General features: G+C 37.3%; 1 protein-coding gene across 2 annotated transcripts; it reads left to right on the forward strand.

Annotated features, from left to right (window-relative positions):
* The first annotated feature begins 1,220 nt into the window (after positions 1 to 1,220).
* Positions 1,221 to 20,664, forward strand: Lrif1 (ligand dependent nuclear receptor interacting factor 1). 2 transcript variants are annotated; one of them, XM_048351767.1, is made up of 4 exons: positions 1,221 to 1,468; positions 14,189 to 15,683; positions 16,987 to 17,259; positions 18,315 to 20,664. In XM_048351767.1, the coding sequence occupies exons 1-4, from the start codon at positions 1,401 to 1,403 to the stop codon at positions 18,741 to 18,743; spliced, it is 2,265 nt and encodes a 754-aa protein (XP_048207724.1). In that variant the 5' UTR covers positions 1,221 to 1,400; the 3' UTR covers positions 18,744 to 20,664. The 2 variants fall into 2 exon arrangements, with proteins under 2 accessions (XP_048207724.1, XP_048207725.1); XM_048351768.1 differs by lacking the exon at positions 14,189 to 15,683 and having other exon boundaries at positions 1,364 to 1,468.
* Positions 20,665 to 21,059: the final 395 nt, after the last annotated feature.

Here is a 21,059-nt window from a genome sequence, read left to right on the forward strand (position 1 = left end):
ACGTTCTACCACTTGAGCCACAGTGCCACTTACGTGGTGCTGAGGAATCGAATCCAAGGCTTCGTGCATGCAAGGTAAGCACTCTTACCGCTAAACCATATTCCCAGCCCAGATAATCTCATTTTTAAAAGACAAAAATGAGGGTTGGAGATATGGCTCAGGTGTACTGCACCCATCAGTGAGCGAAAGGAAGTGTCCGATAGTGTTCGAGTCCTGGTTTTGGATAATCAAAAACAAAAGGAAGCAAAAAGACCAAAGTAAACCGTTAAACTGGCAGCTTTTTCAGTTTCCCGAACTGCAACAGTGCGATCCAGGTAATATTTAAACCGGATAAAAGTAGACCTTCGAAACTACTCTTTCCCCTACATTTCCAACCCCACTGGAATTTCTACTCTTACAAGACTGCAGCCTATTCTCGGATTGTAGCGACTTCTAAAAAACTCTCCTCTGGACAGAGTCAAATAATGGCGTTAAAGATGTTTCTATAAGGAAGGAAACGTTACAGAATGAACCATTGTATGTCAATAAGGGAGAGTTTTAACAGAGGCACGAACACGGGAATGGAAAGTCTAGAGGCAAAGCTTCAGGGGAAATAAACATCCAGATGCATTCGGAAAAGTATCCACATAAAATCGTCAGCTAGCGCCAGACATCCCGTCGTCAGAAGCGTAACGAGTCCGCCAAAGGCACCGGAAACGTAGCGGGAGCGAAAAACACCAACCGCTAGCACAAAAGGCAGACAAATTTGCAACTGACCCCGGAAACACTTTATTTTGCATAGACATCTGGAGACTTCTCGTCGATGACTCATTGCTTGATCCGGAAGAAAAGACAGCAACCTTCACTTGCGATTGGACTACACAAGGGTGGGGCCCCTATCAGCCAATCACCGTATTCACCGGACGTGACGATTAGAAAGCTACAGGGCTGAGAATTGCTGGAGTTAGAGAGTCGCTGCGGTGGGCGGGGTCGGCAGAATCAATCAGCGGCTATGCACACTACGTACACAGCCCTGTTGGGGAGGGGCACAGGGAGCGTGACGTAAGCCACGCCTCCAGCACCCGCTCAGAATGGCTGAAATGCGACTACGTGTTATAGGGGGCGGAGCCTTCGGATTTTGTGAGTTTCCAGTGTGGGAGGAAGCCGCCGCCGTTCCCAGGAGTCTTCCGGTTTCCAGGTCGCTCAGCCCTCGCGCTGGGGAAGGGAGGGGGGGCGGGGAAGCGCAGGATACGCCCCCTCCGCCGCCCGCGGCTGCTCGGTTCTCTGCGCCGACTCCGGGACGGCTTCTGCGGAATAAAGTGCACCCGGCCGCTCTCGCTTTGATCCCGGAGTGGTCGCAAAGCTCGTTCTTACCCTACTCACAGTGTGGGGTCCGCCGTCTCCGTCCTACTTCTCTAAAAATGTCTAATCCTCTGCAGAAGGTCTTCCTGAAGTCCGCTGAGGAAAGTTCAGGCCCCGCCTCGAACTGGTAAGTACAGCCTGGGCCTCCGCCAGCGTCCGCCCCTCTCCCGCTGCTTTTCCGTCTGGAGGCTGCGCACCGCGCTTGCCCGACGCCGCCGGCCGCTCGCTGCGAAGGAAGCCAGGCTCGCCGGGCATCGCGTTGCCCGCCCGAGTTGGTCCCCACTGCCAGGTCTCAGCCGTCGTCTACGCCCGCCTCCAGTCAGGGGCTCGGCTTCGCGAGACGCCAGGCACAGCGTCTCACGTTTTATAGGCCCACTTAGTAGAGCTCCACACGAGAGGAAATCCAACATGGCCGACTCCCTTTTCGAGTGATAACCTCTGGAAGATTCTTGGACACTGGCGGAGGGGATGGGGCAAAAAAATAAAAACTACGCCATCAGCGCATTTTTATTTTTATCTTGGTCGGCCCTGGGGCTTGAACTCTAGACCTGGCGCTGCCACTGGGCTCCTTTTAATCAAGGCTAGCGCTCTGCCACTGGAGCCACTTCCGGTTTTCTAGTGGATAATTGGAGATTAGAGTGTCACGGACTTTTCCTGCCCAGGCAGGCTTCGAACCGCGATCCTCAGATCTCAACCTCCTGACTAGCTAGTATTACAGGCGTGAGCTACTGGCGCCCTGCAAGCGCGGATTATTATTAGCAAGTGCAGCCCTGGGTGTGCTGGACCTTCAGTGAAAACCGAATTAATAAGAAAAAAAGGAAGATTGAAGAAAAACGATCTAGAACAAACAAGGAGAATGTTTTACATTTATCAAATCATGGCTTTTTATGAAAAGGGGGAAAAAAGGTAGAAAATACATGCGAAAACACTTCTTGGGCAGCGTATTTGAAGCAGCTATTACAACAGTGATGTTGTATTGGTTGTCCAGATAGAAGAACGTTTCACTTGAGATTACTTTTTTTTTTTTTTTTTGGAAGAGGGCATTTATCTATGTAGTCAAGGCTGGACCCGAACTTGCCGTCCTGCTTCCACTTCTGCAGTGCTGGGCATACAGAGGTGCCCACACTACACTTGGCTCTAGTAATTTTTGAGAAACAGTCTTCGTTATAAATTTAGGAAATAGGTAATTAATAATTTAAGAGTTTTAAAAATAAAAATACAATCAAGATGATAGTAAAATGTTACTGTATATTATTACTTGTACTTTCCACAGTTAGTGATTGTATGATTTGCAATAAGAAAATGAATAGTAGGTTCCTCAGAAGGAAAATGAAAAACACACCATGAGAACTAATGCAGGACTCATAAAAGGAGATTTGTCTTTGAAGAAAATCGTGCCATCTGGTATTAATCATAGTTTGGCTAGCTTGTGCTAAGTGCTTCCAGTTTCTAGGCTGTAGAAGCGCCTAGATTAAGAAGAATAGATTAAAAATAGTGAAATAATTGGTGTAGGAAAAGAGTAAAGCATTAAATGTTAATTACTAAACACAACTTTAATTGGCACCAATTTTTGCACAGGAGGGAGGTTTCTTTTTTGTTTTGTTTTCTGTTTTTCTTTTTCTGCTGTTTCTGAAGCTTGAACTAGGGTTTGGGCACTGTTCCTGAGCTTTTGGCTCAAGGCTAGCGCTTTACCACTTGAGCCACAACTCTACTTTCTGCATTTTGGTGGTTGAAGGGGGGATCTCACAGAGACCTTTCTGCAGGATTTCAAACGAAATCCCTAGATCTCAGCGTACTGAGTAGCTTAGGTTACAGGCATGAGATCCCTGCTCCTGGCTGTTTTCGGTTTTTAAATGGGCTATCTTGAACTCCTGGGATCACATTATCCTCCTGCCTCAACCTCTCCAGTAGCTGGGTTTGGTGCTCACTACCTATTGTGTGTGTGTGTGAACGTGTTACTGTGTGAGTGATTTAGGTTCTTTAAAAGGATGTATCAGAAAGAAATTGTCACTAACATTTGATCTAAGACACTACTGAAGAACTCACATACAACTATTCTATTACAAATCATTAAAGGCTACTTTTTGTGTACCTTTACTGCTTTTTTTTTTTTTTTTTTTTTTTTACCAGTCCTGGGCCTCCTGAGCACTGCCCCTGACTTCTTTTTGCTCAAGGGTAGCACTCTGCCACTTGAGCCACAGCGCCACTTCTTTCCGTTTTCTATATATGTGGTGCTGGGGAATCGAACCCAGGGCTTCATGTATACGAGACAAGCACACTTGCCACTAGGCCATATTCCTACCCCTGTACTGCTGTTGTTATTTTGTTTTACATTTGTTTTTGTTGTTGTTGCTGGTATGTTTGAATCTGGGGCCTTTTCTGCTAAAACCTGGCACTCTTACTATTTGAGGTACATCTCCACTTCCAAATTTGTGGTAGTTACTTGGAGGTAGAGTCTCATGGGGATCCTTAGTCTCAAGTCTTCTCAGTAGCCTTGGCTCATGCATGAGCCATCAGTGCTTGTTTGTTTCTTTGTTTTTGTTGTTGTTGGTTTTTCTTTTCTTTTTGGTAGTTTGGGGGTAATGGCTGAAATAGTATGGATACAAGAGTAGAATTGATTTTGTTTAACTTCTTTTCCTGCAATACTGGATTATTTCTGACTTCAGACAGCTCAGTTGAGGATTGTATTCTTTCAATATCAAAATTAAGACTAAAACATACTTTAAAAGACGTTTATTGAGTGTTTGAACTCCATTTTCCGTTTCTGATCCTTTTAGTTTTGGACTTAACATTGAATTTTGGTAACGATCATAAGTCATTTTAAGAGGATTTACATCACGTTTGCTAGCTATCTTTCTGAAGCTGTTTGCTATTTGTTGCTTATTTGATTTGGTTCCGTTTTTCAAATAGTATATGATGTCCAAACTTATGATTTATAGCACATTTTAAATATGATTCATATCACATCTTTTGGTTTATTGGAAATTTCAGCTTTTTATTTTTTCTGATAGTACCTTTTGTGGCACAAAATAATTTATCATTTTCATAAAATGACTGGTTTTATTTTATGTAGAGTTTGAATTTTTCTTGTGTTAAGGCTCCATTTAAAAATCTTTCCGTAATGTGTTAATAGAAAATGTAGAAGCCTTTTGTGATAATACTGTTTAGTTCCTTCACATTTTTTTTGAATATTTACCATGCAAGTGATACTGTGGTAAGTTCAGAGACTGAAGAAGAGGATGTTGACCTTTCTTGTGAAAAACTGTATAATCTTGTTCTGTGGTTGAGGGAGAGTTGGTATATATTTTATGATAGCATTGTGTACAAGGTTTTGTGAGAAGACAGAGGCAAGGAGTTATGTCTTCTAGGTAAGGGGTGGCAGTGTGGACCTGTGGGGAGGAGGGGGGGTGATTACTTGTAATTCTTTTTAAGATGTTTTCAGAGTCAGACTATACTAGGTAAAGTGAGGTAGTGGTTGCGTCAAAAAAATGCAGTGGAGAGTAGAAATGGGCATATTTTCTTAGCAAATTGCTATGATGAAAAGGGAATCATTTATGGTAGTTTTCTGTGTAGATAATGGTAAACTGTCTGAAATAAGAAACACAAAAGTAATCAGAAAAAGCTGAAAATAGAAACTTAGGAGTCACCAGGTTGAAATATTATAACAAAAGCTTGTGGTTACAGATTTTACAGTGGTAGGAATTAGACTACCATGTATTTGCCAGTTGGCTTCTCTGCTCCCTTTAATTCTATTTTTGAATGTTTAGCTAAAATTAGCATCATCAGGTGGCTTAGTTTGGTTGGTAAGGATGTCTCATTGTTTCATTGTCAATTCAGTGTGTGTGTGTGTGTGTGTGTGTGTGTGTGTGTGTGTTTAGCAGTATAGTGATTGGACTCAGGATCTAATGTTCTACCATTTGAGCCACTCCTTAGCCCTCAGTGTACATTTGGCTGTGAAAGTTTTCTTTTATAATTTCTATGAGTGTGATTGTGAGGAGAAAAAGAAACTGAAACCTATCATTTGTCTGTTTGTACATTTGAATTTTTGCACTGTTTTGATGGGGGCTATATTAAAATAAGTTCAGCAATGGATAGGATTGATAAAGGAGAGCATGTAGTTCTGTATAAATTACTTGGCATTTCTAACTTCCATTTTCTCAGTTATAAAATGTTAATGGAAATACCTATCTTGCCATTAGGATTAAAATTAATTATTATAACATGTTTATAATATGTGGTATGTGTTATTGCATATGTTCTAATAGGTACTTGCATTCATTACATAGTGTTTGACATGATGTTATATCATAGTAAAATGGAAAATGGTCTTCTAGTAGAAAAACATACCTTGCAAAAATATATAAAGTATATTCATTACTCTCCACAGTTCTTAGCCCATTCCTAATATGTGAGTCTCTCATATCAGTATTAGAATAGTAAATTGTCAAATATTACGAAATAATGTCTTTAATTTTTTTCTTTTTTTAATTCATTGGGTTTTACTATGTTGATCAAGGTGGTCTTGAAATACCTGGGCTAAATTGAACCTCATACCTTGACCTTCCAAGGACCTGGAACTTCTGCATCCAGCTTAATAGGCCTCTTTGTTTTCATCACATAAAGGTTCTTTTTAAAAATCACATTCTCAAAAGACCTTGTCTGATTTAATTTTCTTAATCTTGGAGACCAGTTGCATATTTAAAGGGGTATGGTGGCTGACATGCTCCCAGACAGTATTCTGTTTTCTTTCCATAATTTTCCTTTGTTTATTATTATTGTGTAGTTGTATAAAGTGGTTACAGTTCCATTTGTGAGCATAGTTAGCATTATTTGGCCCATTTTACAAATGAAAGAGGTTAATCATTTTTTCAATGTCAGTCAACTAAATGAGAGAGCCAGAATTAGAAGTATGTAATCTAAATTTTCCTTTTTCTCTTTTAAAATCTTAAAGTACATTATTATTTTAGTATAGTTTTTTAGTTGATATATCAACTTCTTTAGCTAAAATGTTGATATTTTTAAATGACCAAACAAAAGAATAAGACAGAATCCAGTTCTAGTTTTAGTTCTGACATTAGTCAGCAGTATGTGTAATCTTTAAGAAAATAGAATCTTTGTAGAATTTTTAATCTTATAAGAAAGTTTCCTTTTTTAAATCTGAAAAAAGTGTATTGGTGTAAATTTTTATCTCCTCAGCATTCTGCATTTCAGATGAATTGTTAGGACTCATTTCATTTTGTTGCAAAGAAATAGCATTGTTTGAAATGTTCATTTGTTCTGTTAAATGCAGATACAGATATAAATGGTATAATCTGTCCTCAAGGAATTTATGGTCTTCAGCCGATTATGAGAATTTCTAATGACTATGTACACTTGGAGGGGTATGAGTTCTGTTCTGTTCTATGGGAGGTTCTGATTTATTAGGGGGATTTTACTGATGAAAAAGGACAAAAAAGCATTGAGATTGCTTGAAATGGCAATTGTGAAGAGTATTTTTTTTTCCTTACTGGTAGTGGGTCTTGAACTTGGGGCCTGGGTATTGCTTTTTTAGCTTTTTCTCTCAAGGTTAGTGCAATATACCACTTAAGCTACACCTTTACTCCCAACATTTTTTGTGTGTGTGTGAGTGATTAACTGGAGATAATAACTTCATGGACTTTTCCTGCCCAAGCTGGCTTCTAACAGCAATCCTTTGATCTCAACCTCTTCAGTAGCTAGGATAATAGATGTGAGCCACATTTTGCATCTGCTATACTTGATATTGGAGGAACCATTGCAAAATTATTGATATGGTTTCTCATAAGGAGTTTTGGCACTATTGGGAAAACATGACCCAGTACTGGTGGATCAAGCCCGGTATTCCTAGCTACTCAAGATGCTAAGGATTTTTAATTTGAGTTCAGCTCAGAGATTGGAAAAGTCCATGAGATAATTATCTCCAAAAAGCTGAAAATGGAGCTGTGGCTGAAGTAAAGCTGTGGGGAAAAAAGCCAGGGGAGATCATGAGACTCTAGAGGAGTTCAAGTCCCAATACCAGCATATGTGTGTGTGTGTGTGTGCGCGCGCGCGCATGTGCATGTACATGTGCACGTTCACACACGTGCACAAATGGCTGGTAGATAATTGGCAATATAAAAGACATTGTGTAATTTGCTGCATTAGGAGTTCTTTAGAGATTCCAGAATTGAAAGAAATATGTACAGATACATGTGATTAGAGGATATTTAATAGGGACAATAGAATCTGAACCCTATATTGTAGAAAAACTTAATGAATTTGTAAATAATATTCCTGGTATAAACGTCTAGCAAGAGCAGAATTTCGTGAAGAGAAGTCATACGTGGTATTGTTATAAACATGGGGCCTAAGTTGTAGATAATTGTAGATAATTTTCTTGTCAAACTGAATTGACAGTGATAAATATCAAAGTCCTGAATTACAAGTCATTAGTATGAAAACAGAATCCACCAGAGGGACACACTAGTCAATAGTATAATCAGAACAACAACAAAAACAAAAACCTAACTGGAACATCAAAGTGTAGAGATAAGAAGAGTGCTACACATAGGTAATGAGGGCTCACCTAGACAATGGATGTTGAAATGATGGACAAAAGATGGGCAAAAAATTTGCTTAAAGAGAAGGGTAAAAATCTGTCTAGGATAAATAACCTGATAGACCTTATTGACTTTTTTGGGGATACATTTCTTGACTACTTGGCTTTTGGGGGGTGGGGAGTGTGCACAGAAAGTGCTATGGATGAATAGAATAAATAAAAACGATAAAAGATGACTGAAAGAAAATTTATAATCTGCAGAATACCGCTGTACACCATTTAACAGAGGTTATTTTGTGTAGTTGCTGAATTTGGAGAACTGTGGCCCACATTGGAAATGAGAATGCAATTATCTAACTATATTGCAGAGGCCATGTTGGGGCGGGGGGGGGGGGGGGGGGAGGATAGTTGAAGCAGTGCTAATTGAAATCCCAAAGTATACTTCCATAGACAAAAGCAAGATCAAGAGCTAGACTTAATGGATTAGTTATGGGTGGATACTTAATTGGAAACCATGTAAGAGAAGAGCTTCAAGATAAAGGATAATTAGCCAGTAGTGTCTAATTGCAGCAGAGCAGAGAAAACAAAGATAGAATGCAGACTTTGTGAGGATGTATTTGGTGGTAATCTTTCAGAATGAGTTCTTAGTAAGAGTTGTAGGAACGAAAATCAGGTGCAAAAGAAAGTGGGCTTCAAAACCTCTTTCTGGGATATTAGTTCTTAATTACGGGCTCACCAACAGCACTTACCAACTTCTCATCTCAGCACTCTACATCTAGCTCACAGTTTTCTTTCTAATCTGACATGACTTAATCTCTGCAAATAATTTTCCTGGTCCCTGGTCTTGCAGTACAAATATCTTCTTTTAGTGCCATTTCTAGGGCTTGAACTCAAGGGCTTGGGCACTGTCCTTCAGCGTTTTTGCTGAAGGTTAAAAAGCTGAAAGTGAGCGATGGCTTCGCTTAGTGGCTAGTTGGAGATAAGAATTTCATGGACTTTTCTTAAAACCCTGGCTGGCTTCAAACCATGATTCTCAGATCTCAGCCTCCTGAGTAGCTAGGATTACAGGTGTGGGCCACTGTACAAATATCTTTTTATCTAGCCATCTTACTGTTTTGTTTTAGTTATCCATTTTTACAGTCCGTTTCATACAAAATTGCTGCATCTACAAAAAAATTGATTCAGGCATCTTGTATTGTAAATACCTTGTTTTCTAATTTCTGGCTTGTTTAAATACTCATACCATGACTTAAAAAACTTTCAGTGTTGAGGATTAAACACAGGACCTTGTACATGCTAAGCACACACACACTGCTACTGAGCTATATGGCGTAGTCCTGGCCTACAAAACCAATAAATACCCTTTTTTCTCTCTGTTCTTTCATTCTTTATTTTCTTCTTAGCCAATTTAAATGCCATTTCATCATTTCAGTTCTTATCAGTTCCTTAAGTTCCTTTTTAATTTTTGTTATACCCTTCTGAAGCCACTATAACTGGGTGAGTTCAGCAATATGCTTTCTTTTACTTGGATCTAGTAAGAGAGGGAAACTATCACAAGGGCACAGATTGGTACTATAAATTCATAATCATACCTTGCTCTCTGAGCCATCAATATTTGACCTAAAAACTCTAGTATTTTCTCTGGTCAGCTTTTTCTTTCACAAAGTGTCTCAGATTTTTTTTTTTCAAATTTTTATTATCAAACTGATGTACAGAGAGGTTACAGTTTCATACGTTAGGCATTGGATACATTTCTTGTACTGTTTGTTACCTTGTCCCTCAGATTTTTATTTTCCTATTCTTCCTCCTAGTAGATAACAGTGTACCCTTTTTCATATTGAGAATAAATTAGATCACAATTACAACTTTATGTTTTCAAACTTTGTGTCTTATAAACTTTATACCTAACTTCTCCTTCCAATGGAAGGAGATACTTTTCCAGATTTCTTTCAGTTTCAATTTCCTCTGTCTACTAGTTTTCATTTTCTAGCTTAGAATTATCATCCTTCTTTCTCCTTAACTACTCATTTCTATCTCCAAATGTAAAAGGAAGAAAAGAATTTAAAGTATTGGAAAGAATAGGGGCCTATATTAACATGCTGCAATATATTTAATCTTGTGAAAAAGAAACATCACTTCTTTGACCCAGTTACTTGTCAGTCTGTCTTTGCAAAATTCTTAAAAACTGCCATCTTTATATCTTTTCAACAGCATATTGCCCCATCTTAGGGAAACCATTTGACCCCTCATTATTTCCAGTGATTTTATTTTATTTATGTATGTATGTATGTATGTATGTATGTATGTATGTATGTATGTATGTATGTATGCATGCATGCATGCCAGTCCTGGGCCTTGGACTCAGGGCCTGAGCACTGTCCCTGGCTTCTTCTTCCTCAAGGCTAGCACTCTGCCACTTGAGCCACAGCGCCACTTCTGGCCATTTTCTGTATATGTGGTGCTGGGGAATCGAACCCAGAGCCTCATGTATACAAGGCAAGCACTCTTGCCACTAGGCCATATCCCCAGCCCCAGTGATTTTATTTTTAATGCTAGTTCTGGGGTGTGATCTCTGGGCTTGCTTTCTCACTTCTCTTCTGGCTTTCTTGTTCATACTTGGTGTTCTGCCACTTGAGCCACACCTCTATTTCTGACATTTTGCTGGTTAATTTTAAATAAGAGTCTCATTAATCTGCCTGGGCTGGCTTTGAACCTCAATGCTCAGATTTCAGCCTGAGTAGGATTATAAGTATGAGCCACCAGCACCCAACTTCCATGTGTGTTTTTAATCTTCAACCCACTTGGTCTCTTACAGGTTTTTTGCCGTAATGTTCTTCATTATTTTCCAAATTCTCTTTGGCTTCCATTGCATCAAAAGTAATGGTTTTTCTTTCTACTTGTGTAAGCATAGTGGGACAGGACAAGTTTTGATGTACTGTAAAAAGGTAAGGGTATCTCTAGTGGAAATGAAAAGGTTATCCATGAAATTCCTGTAGTCAAATCCAGATATTATTTTTGTTTGGATTTGAACAAGTGGTTTGGAAAGAGTTGAACATAGGAAAGAAATTTAAGCAAAAAATACCAACTAGATATAGAGAATGAGAGAAAGAAGGATTAACATGCTTCCGTTCACACAGACACCTAAGATGGATGAATTGTCAACAACTTTTGGGGGTTTGGGTGGGCAGAGATTGTCAGGTCATGTTGAATTTTAGGAGCCTTTAAGACTGAGGAAAATAGGGAGAGTTCGCATATATAAGCATGTATCTGAATGGAGTTATAGCTGTATTGGATGAAGTGATCACATAGATATTGTTAAGTGATCTTAATTGAAGACAAGTGAAGATATTTATATAACAGAAATCACAGTAAAGAATATAGAATAGCAAGAATTCTATTCTTCAACTAGGATGAGTAAGCAAAGGCAACTGAAAGCCTTGGAAAGAGAATTTTGCAAGTAAGTATTTTTGTACTCCTTCATAGATATCATTTATCTCATTTAATGATAATGCCTGTGCATGTTCATGTATCCAAGGATTATAGGAGGCTGACACAGTTGGAGATTGAGGAAACATTTTCTGCAAAGGCCCAGATAATAAATATCTTAAGCTTTAAGAACTGCATGATTCCTGTTACAACAATCTCAACTGTTATGTCTTGAAAGCAGTCCCATACAAAATATAAAAATGAATGTGATTGAATAATAATAAAACTTTATGGGTCCTGAAATCGAGTCTCATCGTTTTCATGTGAAAAATAGTAATTTTGACTTACTTTCATTCCTTTAAAATGAAAAAGCTATTCATAGCTATGGGTTGCACAAATACAGAGTGGTTCAGGTTAGCCCACATCCTATCGTTTATTGACCTATTTCCCCCATACTTCAAACCTGGTGCTTGAACTATAGTAGTAAATTTTTGTGTTTGCTCTGAGTGTTTTCTTTACTTTTTTTGTTTTTTTTTTAAAGACAGGGTATCATTGTGTTGCTTAGGCTGGTTTCAAACTCATTATTCTCCTACCTCAGCCTTGCACATGCTGGGATTACAGATGTGTGCCTCCAAGCCTAGCTCACACTCAGTACACTTTCATTCAATCAGTTAGAGTAGAATAAATTCTCATCCAGGTCAGATGAGCTTTGTGGAAAGGGAACAGGCAATGAAGGTGAATTTTCTTCTTTAAACCCTGAAAACAAGAATTCAAACTTTTCTTTGAGCTTATGTTTCTCTGTTGCCTTTACTAAAAGTCAGTACAATGATTTGATAACTTGTCAAGTTCAGAAAAGTGTTTTAAAATTTTCTAAGAGTGGGGCTGGGGATATGGCCTAGTGGCAAGAGTGCTTGCCTCGTATACACGAGGCCCTGGGTTCGATTCCCCAGCACCACATATACAGAAAATGGCCAGAAATGGCGCTGTGGCTCAAGTGGCAGAGTGCTAGCCTTGAGCCAAGAAGAAGCCAGGGACAGTGTTCAGGCCCTGAGTCCAAGCCCCAGGACTGGCAAAAACAAAAACAAACAAAATTTTCTAAGAGTTTAATTATATTACTTGGATTTCAGAAAGGTAAGACGGTTATAGCACTTTCTGAGGATTTTCAACACTGATTTTTTAAAATTAATATTTGTGAGTTATGAAAACATCTATAGCTAGTAAAACATGCCTTTACAATTTTGCCAATTATTGTTGTTGTTACTATTTATGATGATCATTTATTACTTGGAGTACAAAGGATTGAACTCAGGGTGTTAAACTGCTAACAAGAGTAGTACTACTTGAGCAACACATCTGTCCCTTTATTGTTCTGATTTATTTTTCAGGTTGGTCTCATGTTTTTGCCAGAGTTGGTCTTAGACTGCCCTTACATTTGTCTTACATTTGAAATCACAAATATATACCACCATGTTTAGCCTGGTTTTTATTGGGGGGGGGTTTATTTTTTTTTATTCAGTCTCCCTGATTTTTTGTCCACACTAACCTCATACTATGTTCTTCCCATGTTCACCCCCTGAATAGCTGGGATTATACATGCATACCACTGTGCTCAGCACCTACCTTTACATTTTTGTCTTTGATTGCTTTTCAGTCATCTAAGACTATCCAGGGGTTGTGGGACATGGATTCTCCAGTTTTATTGCTAGGATTTAACATGGGAAAGTCTATAAACAAGCAAACATATTGATATTGTAGTGTAGATTAATTATGAAGGAAAAGCATAGATAGTTAAACTGGTCAGATAATATTTACTTGTATAGTATCATTCATGCTGTGACTTGAGCTCTGTGAATTGTTTCCCAGGGGAGGTATAACTAGATAAAATGATATGTGTCCTACATCCATTGGTGCTCCCTATTTTCCAGGAACTGAAAGATTTACATTCTAGTAATTTTCAGTTACACAGAGATGAATATATACTGGCGTTCTTAAAAATTTGACAGTTTTTACTAATCAGTAGTTCATAAACATGGAATCAGAATTGGCTTATTCTGCCAGGCACCGGTGACTCATGCCTGTAATCTTAACTACTCAGGAGGCTGAGATCTGAGGGTTGCGGTTCAAAGCCAGCCCGAGCAGGTAGTCCATGAAACACTTATCTCCAATTAACCACCAGAAAATCTGTAAGTGGTACTGTGGCTCAAAGTGGTAGAGCACTGGCCTTGAGCTGAAGGACTCAGGAACAGCTCCTAGGCCCAGAGTTCAAGCCCCATGACCCACCAAAAAAACCCCAAAACAACCCCCCCCAAAAAACCCCAAAACTTTCCACCTTCATTAAAAATTACTTAGCCGGAAATGCTATAGTATTGTATGTACAGATTTATAGTGCACTAACGTAACTATTTAGTACCAAACAAATATACTAAAACATAATCAAGGAAAATTGTTCTTGCATGAATAACTTAGTTGTATATAGTACAATAATGTGGCAAACTGAAGTGTTACCTTACCACATGAGGTACTTGAAGCTAAAGAAAAGAATTGACAATAGACTGTGTGAGTCATTGTCAGTGGGAAAGATAGACTTAGGAAAGAGAGAAGAATAAGACTCTTACTACTTTAGTTTTAGGAATACCTGTTAATACCTCATACCTATTGCCTAATCATATAACTAAACCAAAGCTGGACTATTATCTTTGCTTATCTCTTCAAAAAGTTTTACAGTATTTCACTTCAAAATCTCAAAATAGCAAATTACATACTTTTATATATCTTAGAATTTTAAATAACGATTACAAATACTTGTCTTAAAATGTTTATACTATGAAGTATGTTATATTTATTTACTCAAAATGTTCTTTTAAGTGTTTCAGGCTGCATGTACCAAGTAGTTCAGACGATTGGCTCGGATGGAAAAAATCTTCTGCAATTACTTCCAATTCCTAATTCTTCTGGAAATCTTAACCCGCTAGTTCAATCTTCAGTCATGTCTGATGCTTTGAAAGGGAATACAGGAAAACCAGTTCAAGTTACTTTTCAGACTCAGATTTCCAGCTCTTCCACAAGTGCATCAGTTCAATTGCCCATTTTTCAGCCAGCCAGTTCTTCAAACTATTTTCTTACAAGAACGGTAGATACAGCAGAAAAAGGTAGAGTTACTTCTCTGGGAATTGAAAATTTCACTTCATCTGTTCCTAAAGTTAAGAGTCATGGTGTGCAAATTGATGGACTTACCATGCAAACATTTGCTGTTCCTCCCTCAACACAGAATGACTCATCTTATCATATAGTCAACACCCCAAGTGCTTCAATGGCGGTGTCTCCAGTTTTGCGTTCTGGGCATCATTTACAGATTCCAGCCCATGCCGAAGTGAAATCGGTACCTGCATCATCTTTGCCTCCTTCAGTTCAGCAAAAGATTCTTGCAACTACAAGTACAAGTACTCCAGGAACAGTTGAGGCCTCCCAAATACCAACTGTTATTTATGTGTCTCCTGTAAATACAGTGAAAAGTGTAGTTACCAGGAACTTTCTGAACATTTACCCAAATCCTGTTAAGGAAATAACAAAGACTGTGATTGTGAACCCCACACAAATCCCAACGAATGTTGCTGCAGAAAAACACTTAAAAGGTGGCCAAGCTGCTCCAGTGAAATGGATTTTTCAAGAAAATCTACAGCCTTATACTCCGTGTCTTGTTCCTGTTAAGTCTTCAAATAATGTGGCTTCAAAGATCTTAAAAAGCTTTGTAGATAAGGAAAGTTTGGGAGATAATACCGTAAATATGACTCCATTGAGTACTACCAGTCCTAGTGGGGTGCAGCCCATAAATGTTCCTATTAAAGATAATGCTTTGGTAATGTTTAATGGGAAAGCCTATCTGTTAGCTAAAAAGGACAGAGATGTACTACCATCACAAATTGACCAACAGAATGACATTTCTTCTGGCATTCCACTAAGAAAAGATACGTCACAGGTAGTGAGTTCAAGTCCAGTCACTGATATATCCAGAGAGGTTGTAAATATTGTTTTAGCTAAAAGTAAATCCTTCCAGATGGAGACAAACTCGTTTTCAAATACTCAGCTTGCTTCCATGGCCAGTCTAAGGACAGAGAAGAATAAAAAGGTGGAGAAACCATCTCTGTCTACCATAAACCCACATAATATGAAAGAATCCAATAACTGCCTAAAACAGAATAAAACTGTATTTACAATGCCAGTTTTTCCAGATGGATTTAGTACAGGACAGAATGCCCCCAGAAAAGAAAATGTCATCCAGAGCATAGAGAAACTAAATTCCTCTGTTGATGCAACAACTGTTACTTCACAACAGTGTGTTTTCAGAGACCAAGACCCAAAGGTAATTTTCCCATGTCAGGGCATACTATTCTTATATAACTGTGGAAAATATGTACTTCTTAATTCTCAAAAGTTATATCTAGAACCTCCTCCCCACCCCTACTCTTATCACACAATACTTAATTACAACAAAGCTTTTCTCTGAGAAAATATCTGAGGAGTACAAATGGGAAGTTCCAAGCAGTGTCTGTCTTTTGAATCATTTGATATACTAAATCTTTAAAATAGAATCCAACAAAAATCAGAACAGCCAAGCCAGAAGAGCAACAAAGTTGGGGAAGGATAATGTGACTTCAAAGATTAATAAAATTGTGTGTATAAGTACATGTATGTATATGTATGCAAATATGTATTTAATAGCCTATGTTTAGTATGTGAAGAGATCAATATTATACACATAGAACAACTGGAGTATTTTTGGTTTGGGTTTTTTGTTGTTGTTATTGATGATGGTGGGGAGATACCCAGCGATTTTCTTAGGTATTGTGGCTTGTTGTACCTTTGAGTCATATGTGGAACTAGAATATTATCTGTGTCTTTGGTGTTTTTCATTTGTGAATGTTGTTTGGGTTTTCTTTTTTCTGAGTATTTTTTTCTCTTTTTTGTGGGACAGTCTGTTTTTCCTTTTGCTAGCCCTTATTTCTTTCTGACTTCTTGTCCAGTTACCTAGTATGTCCACAGTTACCCTTTTTTATAAGATGTATGTGTGGTTATTAAATGTTTGTACCCATTTTTCCTTGCTTCTTTGGATGTCTCCTTAATACCGTATTGTCACTGTTTCTCCCCTTCACTTCAGAATTCATTGCACTATGGAGATACAAGGAGGCCAGTTCTGTTAAGTACAAGGCCAATTAAAGAAATGAAATTTCTGGAAGATTATTTCTAAATGATATTAAAGAGTATTTGGTGTATTATTTTGTTATTGAGACTAAATCTTGATATGTAGCCAAGGCTGGCTTTGAACTCTCAACCCTCCTGCCTCCGTCTCCTAGGTGCTGGAGTTACAGGCATGAATCACATCCCCAACTAGGTTATTTTTAGATTGCCATTAATTTTTGTTTTTATTTCAGTTGCTTGAGAATGGACTACTCGTTATTTTATGATACAACAACGTAAAGAGAAATTTTAGGGGAGTGGTTTGAGTTTGTATTTAGCTAAATTCAGTTTTTCCATTGTAAAGGTAAAGGTAATACAGATCTTTAAAGCAAGATGTGTACTTATGCAGAAGACTAGTTATTTAATTGTCAGATAAAATAACTTGTGTAATTATCAATATTGTTTGTGTTTTTTTTTTAAATTTTCAGAGCCAGAATGAAATGGCCTCAACAATAGAAAAAGGGACTGAAAGAAGAAATGATAAGAAAGATTGTCAAAGAAGCAGTAATAAGGCACCGTATCTGAAGAATGATGCTGAATTTAAAAAGATGTTTGGTATCACTAAGGATTTGAGAATATTCCTTACACGAATTCCTGACCATTTGGGCTCTGGAAAAGGTTTTCATTCCTTTAGTAGTGTGGTAGAACATAATATTCACGAAGAAACAGAGGCTGTAGTGAAGGAAGAAGAAAGACAACAGGTAAAATGCATTTTTTTAGTCTGCATTAGTATGAATGATGATTGTTAGTTACCAGATTGGCAAATAAATGATTACATGCAAACTCTTAAAAGGGAATATGTGCACAGATAGAAATGTAGCCCCACTTGTTGTTTTCACATGTAAATGCAGTTCTATAACCAGTTTAGTTACAAGCTTGAGCTTAAGATACACGTGTCCATCCTGGGAACACTGGCAGCAGTGGTGAGCCTTTCACTTCATACTTAACAGCTTCTGGTTTTCAAACTTTACTCTGTGTTGTTCATCATGAGAGAAAATGTAGTAACTTAAAGAAACAAACTTGCTTTGAGTGTTTTTATTCACCTGTTTTTGTCCACTGTATTATTAAGAAAGTGCCTTGTGATTTCAACATATATATCCTATTTTGAAGAATTATAATCTAAATGACTAGAAAATGCAAACATGCAGCTGGTCATTGTAGTGTTAATTCCATACTTCTTAAGTAACCCATATGGTTAATCATAATGGGAAGAAATTTTACGTAGTATCATTGTACGTACTACATTATCATCTGGCATTCTGAACTTTAACCTTTCCCAATGAAAGTTCTGTGTGTGCCTACTTTGCAAAGGAAAAGAAGAAAAATTACTTAGAGTTCTCATGCTTCACAGGCTCCATTTTATGTTGATGGTAGGTCAGTATGGCTTCTAATACGTGAGCAGGAATGTAATCAAGCAGTTTGCTCACCATGAAAATTATTAGGTAGGATATTACAGTTCATTTTGATATACGTGACCCATTACATTGTTGATTGTATGCTCCCTCTCAATTTTTTTTTAAAAAATATTATTTTTATTTGAAAATGTAGAAACAGAAGGGTTACCATTACATAAGTCTGGCAAAGAGTATGTTTCCTTTTGGACAGTGTTACCCCTTCCCTTTCAATTTCATTGAACTAAGCCTAACCACTAAATATTTGTATCTGCAAACTTGTTAATAAATTTGAGAATAGATTTTATATGTAATTAATATATGGTAGTAACATTCCTTGTTCTTTGATCTTTACATAGCAACAGAATTTTGGTAATAAAAGAAAAGCAAAAACAATTAAGATGGATCACAGAAAGAAGAGAAAAGGCCAGAGTGCATTTAATGCAGTCATAAATGGAGGAACTGATGTCACCAGTTCCCAAACCCTTAGCAATTTTTTGCCAGCTTCAGATGCATTACAACATAACTTTACAAGCCACAGAAAAACCTCAGAAGAAAAAAGTGGAGAGGCTGAACACTGCTCCTCTGAGAAGCACAAGAAAGAAATGAGTCCTAATGCAGCTTTTGAACAGAGTCATTCCTGTAATAAAAATTACACTGAAGACGTTTTCCCAGTGACACCACCAGAACTGGAAGAAACCATCCGAGATGAAAAGATAAGAAGACTTAAACAAATACTGAAAGAGAAAGAAGCCGCTCTTGAAGAAATGCGTAAGAAGATGCACCAAAAATAATGTCATGTACTTAAAAGACTGTAGACAGTACTGAATCCTATGTACAAATGTTGTAATAACATGACAGTAACTCCGTAACCCAGACATCTCCTTAAGTGAATAATGGGCAGGTATTGTATATAGTGTGGATACACTGGACAAAAGAATGGTTAATGTCCTAAGCAGGACAATGAGAGATTTCATCACAGTAATGACATATATTTTAAAACATAGGAATTCTTTCAGGAGGTTTCTATATAATATTTGGACAGCAGTTGACTGTGGGTGTAACTGAAACCACAGAAAACAAAATCTAGCTAAAAAGAGACTACTGTAAGTTACAGGTGCATTTTGAAAGTGTTTGAATACAAAACCTTTTTATATATTACAGAATTATAAGGAATACAGAAAACGTTAATTCACATGACTTATGAATAAACTACATGGGGTATCTGTACCCTTAGATAGCTTTTTTGGTGTTGAAAGAGTAATATTTTTCTATTACTTTAACTACAGTTCCCCGAGTTTAAATATTTTTACAGTGTTTTTGTTATTGAATCTAACCAGATCACTCAAGTGTTACTCCAACAATAGCTAATTGTTGTAAGCTATTGAAATTCTACAAGCCAAGAAAGGAAACTAGCTGTAAATCAGCTTTACCATTGGGATTATATTCTCTTATCCATACTCATAATGGTAGTAGTACCTTCTACTTACCATTCTTGACATTTGTTTCTCAAAACAAATGACAGCACTTGAGTATTCAAATGTTCCTCAATAGTGAAAGAGCCTTTTTATATAACTCTTTCTGCAAAGTTATTTTACATAATCCCCAACAGTATTTGGAATTCAAGCTATTTGCTGATGATGTACTTTGTTTTCAAATGATGTTAAGTAGTAGCTCCTGTTTTTTTTTTTTGTTGTTGTTGTTAAATTGTGTGAAAGATAGATCTGAACAGTAGTCACATTTGATCTCAAACTGCAAAGTATAGTTTTTCCTAATAGAAGCATACATTTTTCTATCTGGTTAATCCTTATTTAGAAGAGTTTGAGGTTATGTTAGACATTAAAAAGAGAGTAGAGTAAGTTGATTACAAATGATTTACAAATCTCTGGAAATAAGAGATTAATAACTACAAGGACCACAAAAGAGAAAGTAGTAAATAAAATACTGAACAGGATTGAAATAAATACAACTCTATTGTTTGTTTAGTATCAGATTTCTTGATATATAATTCACATACCGTGAAATTCACCATTAAACTGTTTTTATTAGAGGTTTTTCCATCCCCAAACAAATCTTGTACCTGTTAACAGTCAACTCATTTTCTTTCCTCCTTGCCCTAAGCAACAGTTGATTTCTGTAGAATTTCCATTTCATATTCATGGCATCATGTATTTTCTTTTGTAATTTTTTTTCACATAGCCTAATGTTTTCAAGGCTTCTCTATGTTGTAGCATGTAAAGTCCGTCATTATTTATTGCTGAACAATATTCCACCCTACAGCTACATAGTTATCCCTCAGTATCTGTAGAAGATTAGTTCTAGAAGTCCCCCAGGATGCCATAATTTGAATGCTCAAGTTTCTTATGTAAAAGTGGGATAGTATTGCATTCTCATGTTTCTGTACATTGTAAATTTTAGGTTACTCATAATACTTAATACAATGTAAATTCTATGTGGGTAACTATACTGTATGTAAGAAAGAAGAGAAAATGTCTGTACATGTTGAATGCAGACACGTATTTCCCCCAAATATTTAGTGTGCGGTTTGTTGTGGAACCCTCAAAATGGAGTGGGCCACTTGTAACACCATTTGGTACAGGTGTAATCATCTGTTAGGGACATTTGGGTTGTTTTCATTATGGGCTACTACAAATGTTGCTGTGAATGTTTGTATACAAGTTATTCTGTGAATATATTTTTCAGTTGTTGAGTATATGTATTGGCTGGTCATATAGAAACTCAGTGCTGAACATTTTGAGGTACTTCCATGTGTTTCATGCTTCTCTTATATTCAAATGTGTCTGTCAAGGTCACCATGACTGCTGTGTTGCTCAGTCTTCAAAATTTACTAGCAGAACCTAATTTCATAAATTATCATCTTCTTTGAAAAATGTTTAAAACATTTTGCCACAGAATTAATGCATGTGCATTGTTTAAAAAAACACAGCTAAAATACTAAACATCAGAATTTCACATTCCCATTATTAAGTGTTTCCATGTATATGTGTCTTTTTTTTTTAACCAAAATGTGGCCATTGTTTGTACTATTTTTGTACCCTGTTTTAAGTGAGCATTCTTTATCCCATCACCCTGACTGCCATTGTTTTATT

Source organism: Perognathus longimembris, chromosome 7, assembly GCF_023159225.1.
Source record: "Perognathus longimembris pacificus isolate PPM17 chromosome 7, ASM2315922v1, whole genome shotgun sequence".
NCBI lineage: Eukaryota > Metazoa > Chordata > Mammalia > Rodentia > Heteromyidae > Perognathus > Perognathus longimembris.

Bases quoted from the DNA above. Each gene is read 5' to 3' on its own strand.
- Lrif1 (XM_048351767.1), top strand. From the start codon at position 1,401: ATGTCTAATCCTCTGCAGAAGGTCTTCCTGAAGTCCGCTGAGGAAAGT. The intron at 1,469-14,188 runs GTAAGTACAGCC...TGTTCTTTTAAG, and splicing joins TCAGGCCCCGCCTCGAACTG to TGTTTCAGGCTGCATGTACC. The intron at 17,260-18,314 runs GTAAAATGCATT...ACATAGCAACAG, and splicing joins AGGAAGAAGAAAGACAACAG to AATTTTGGTAATAAAAGAAA.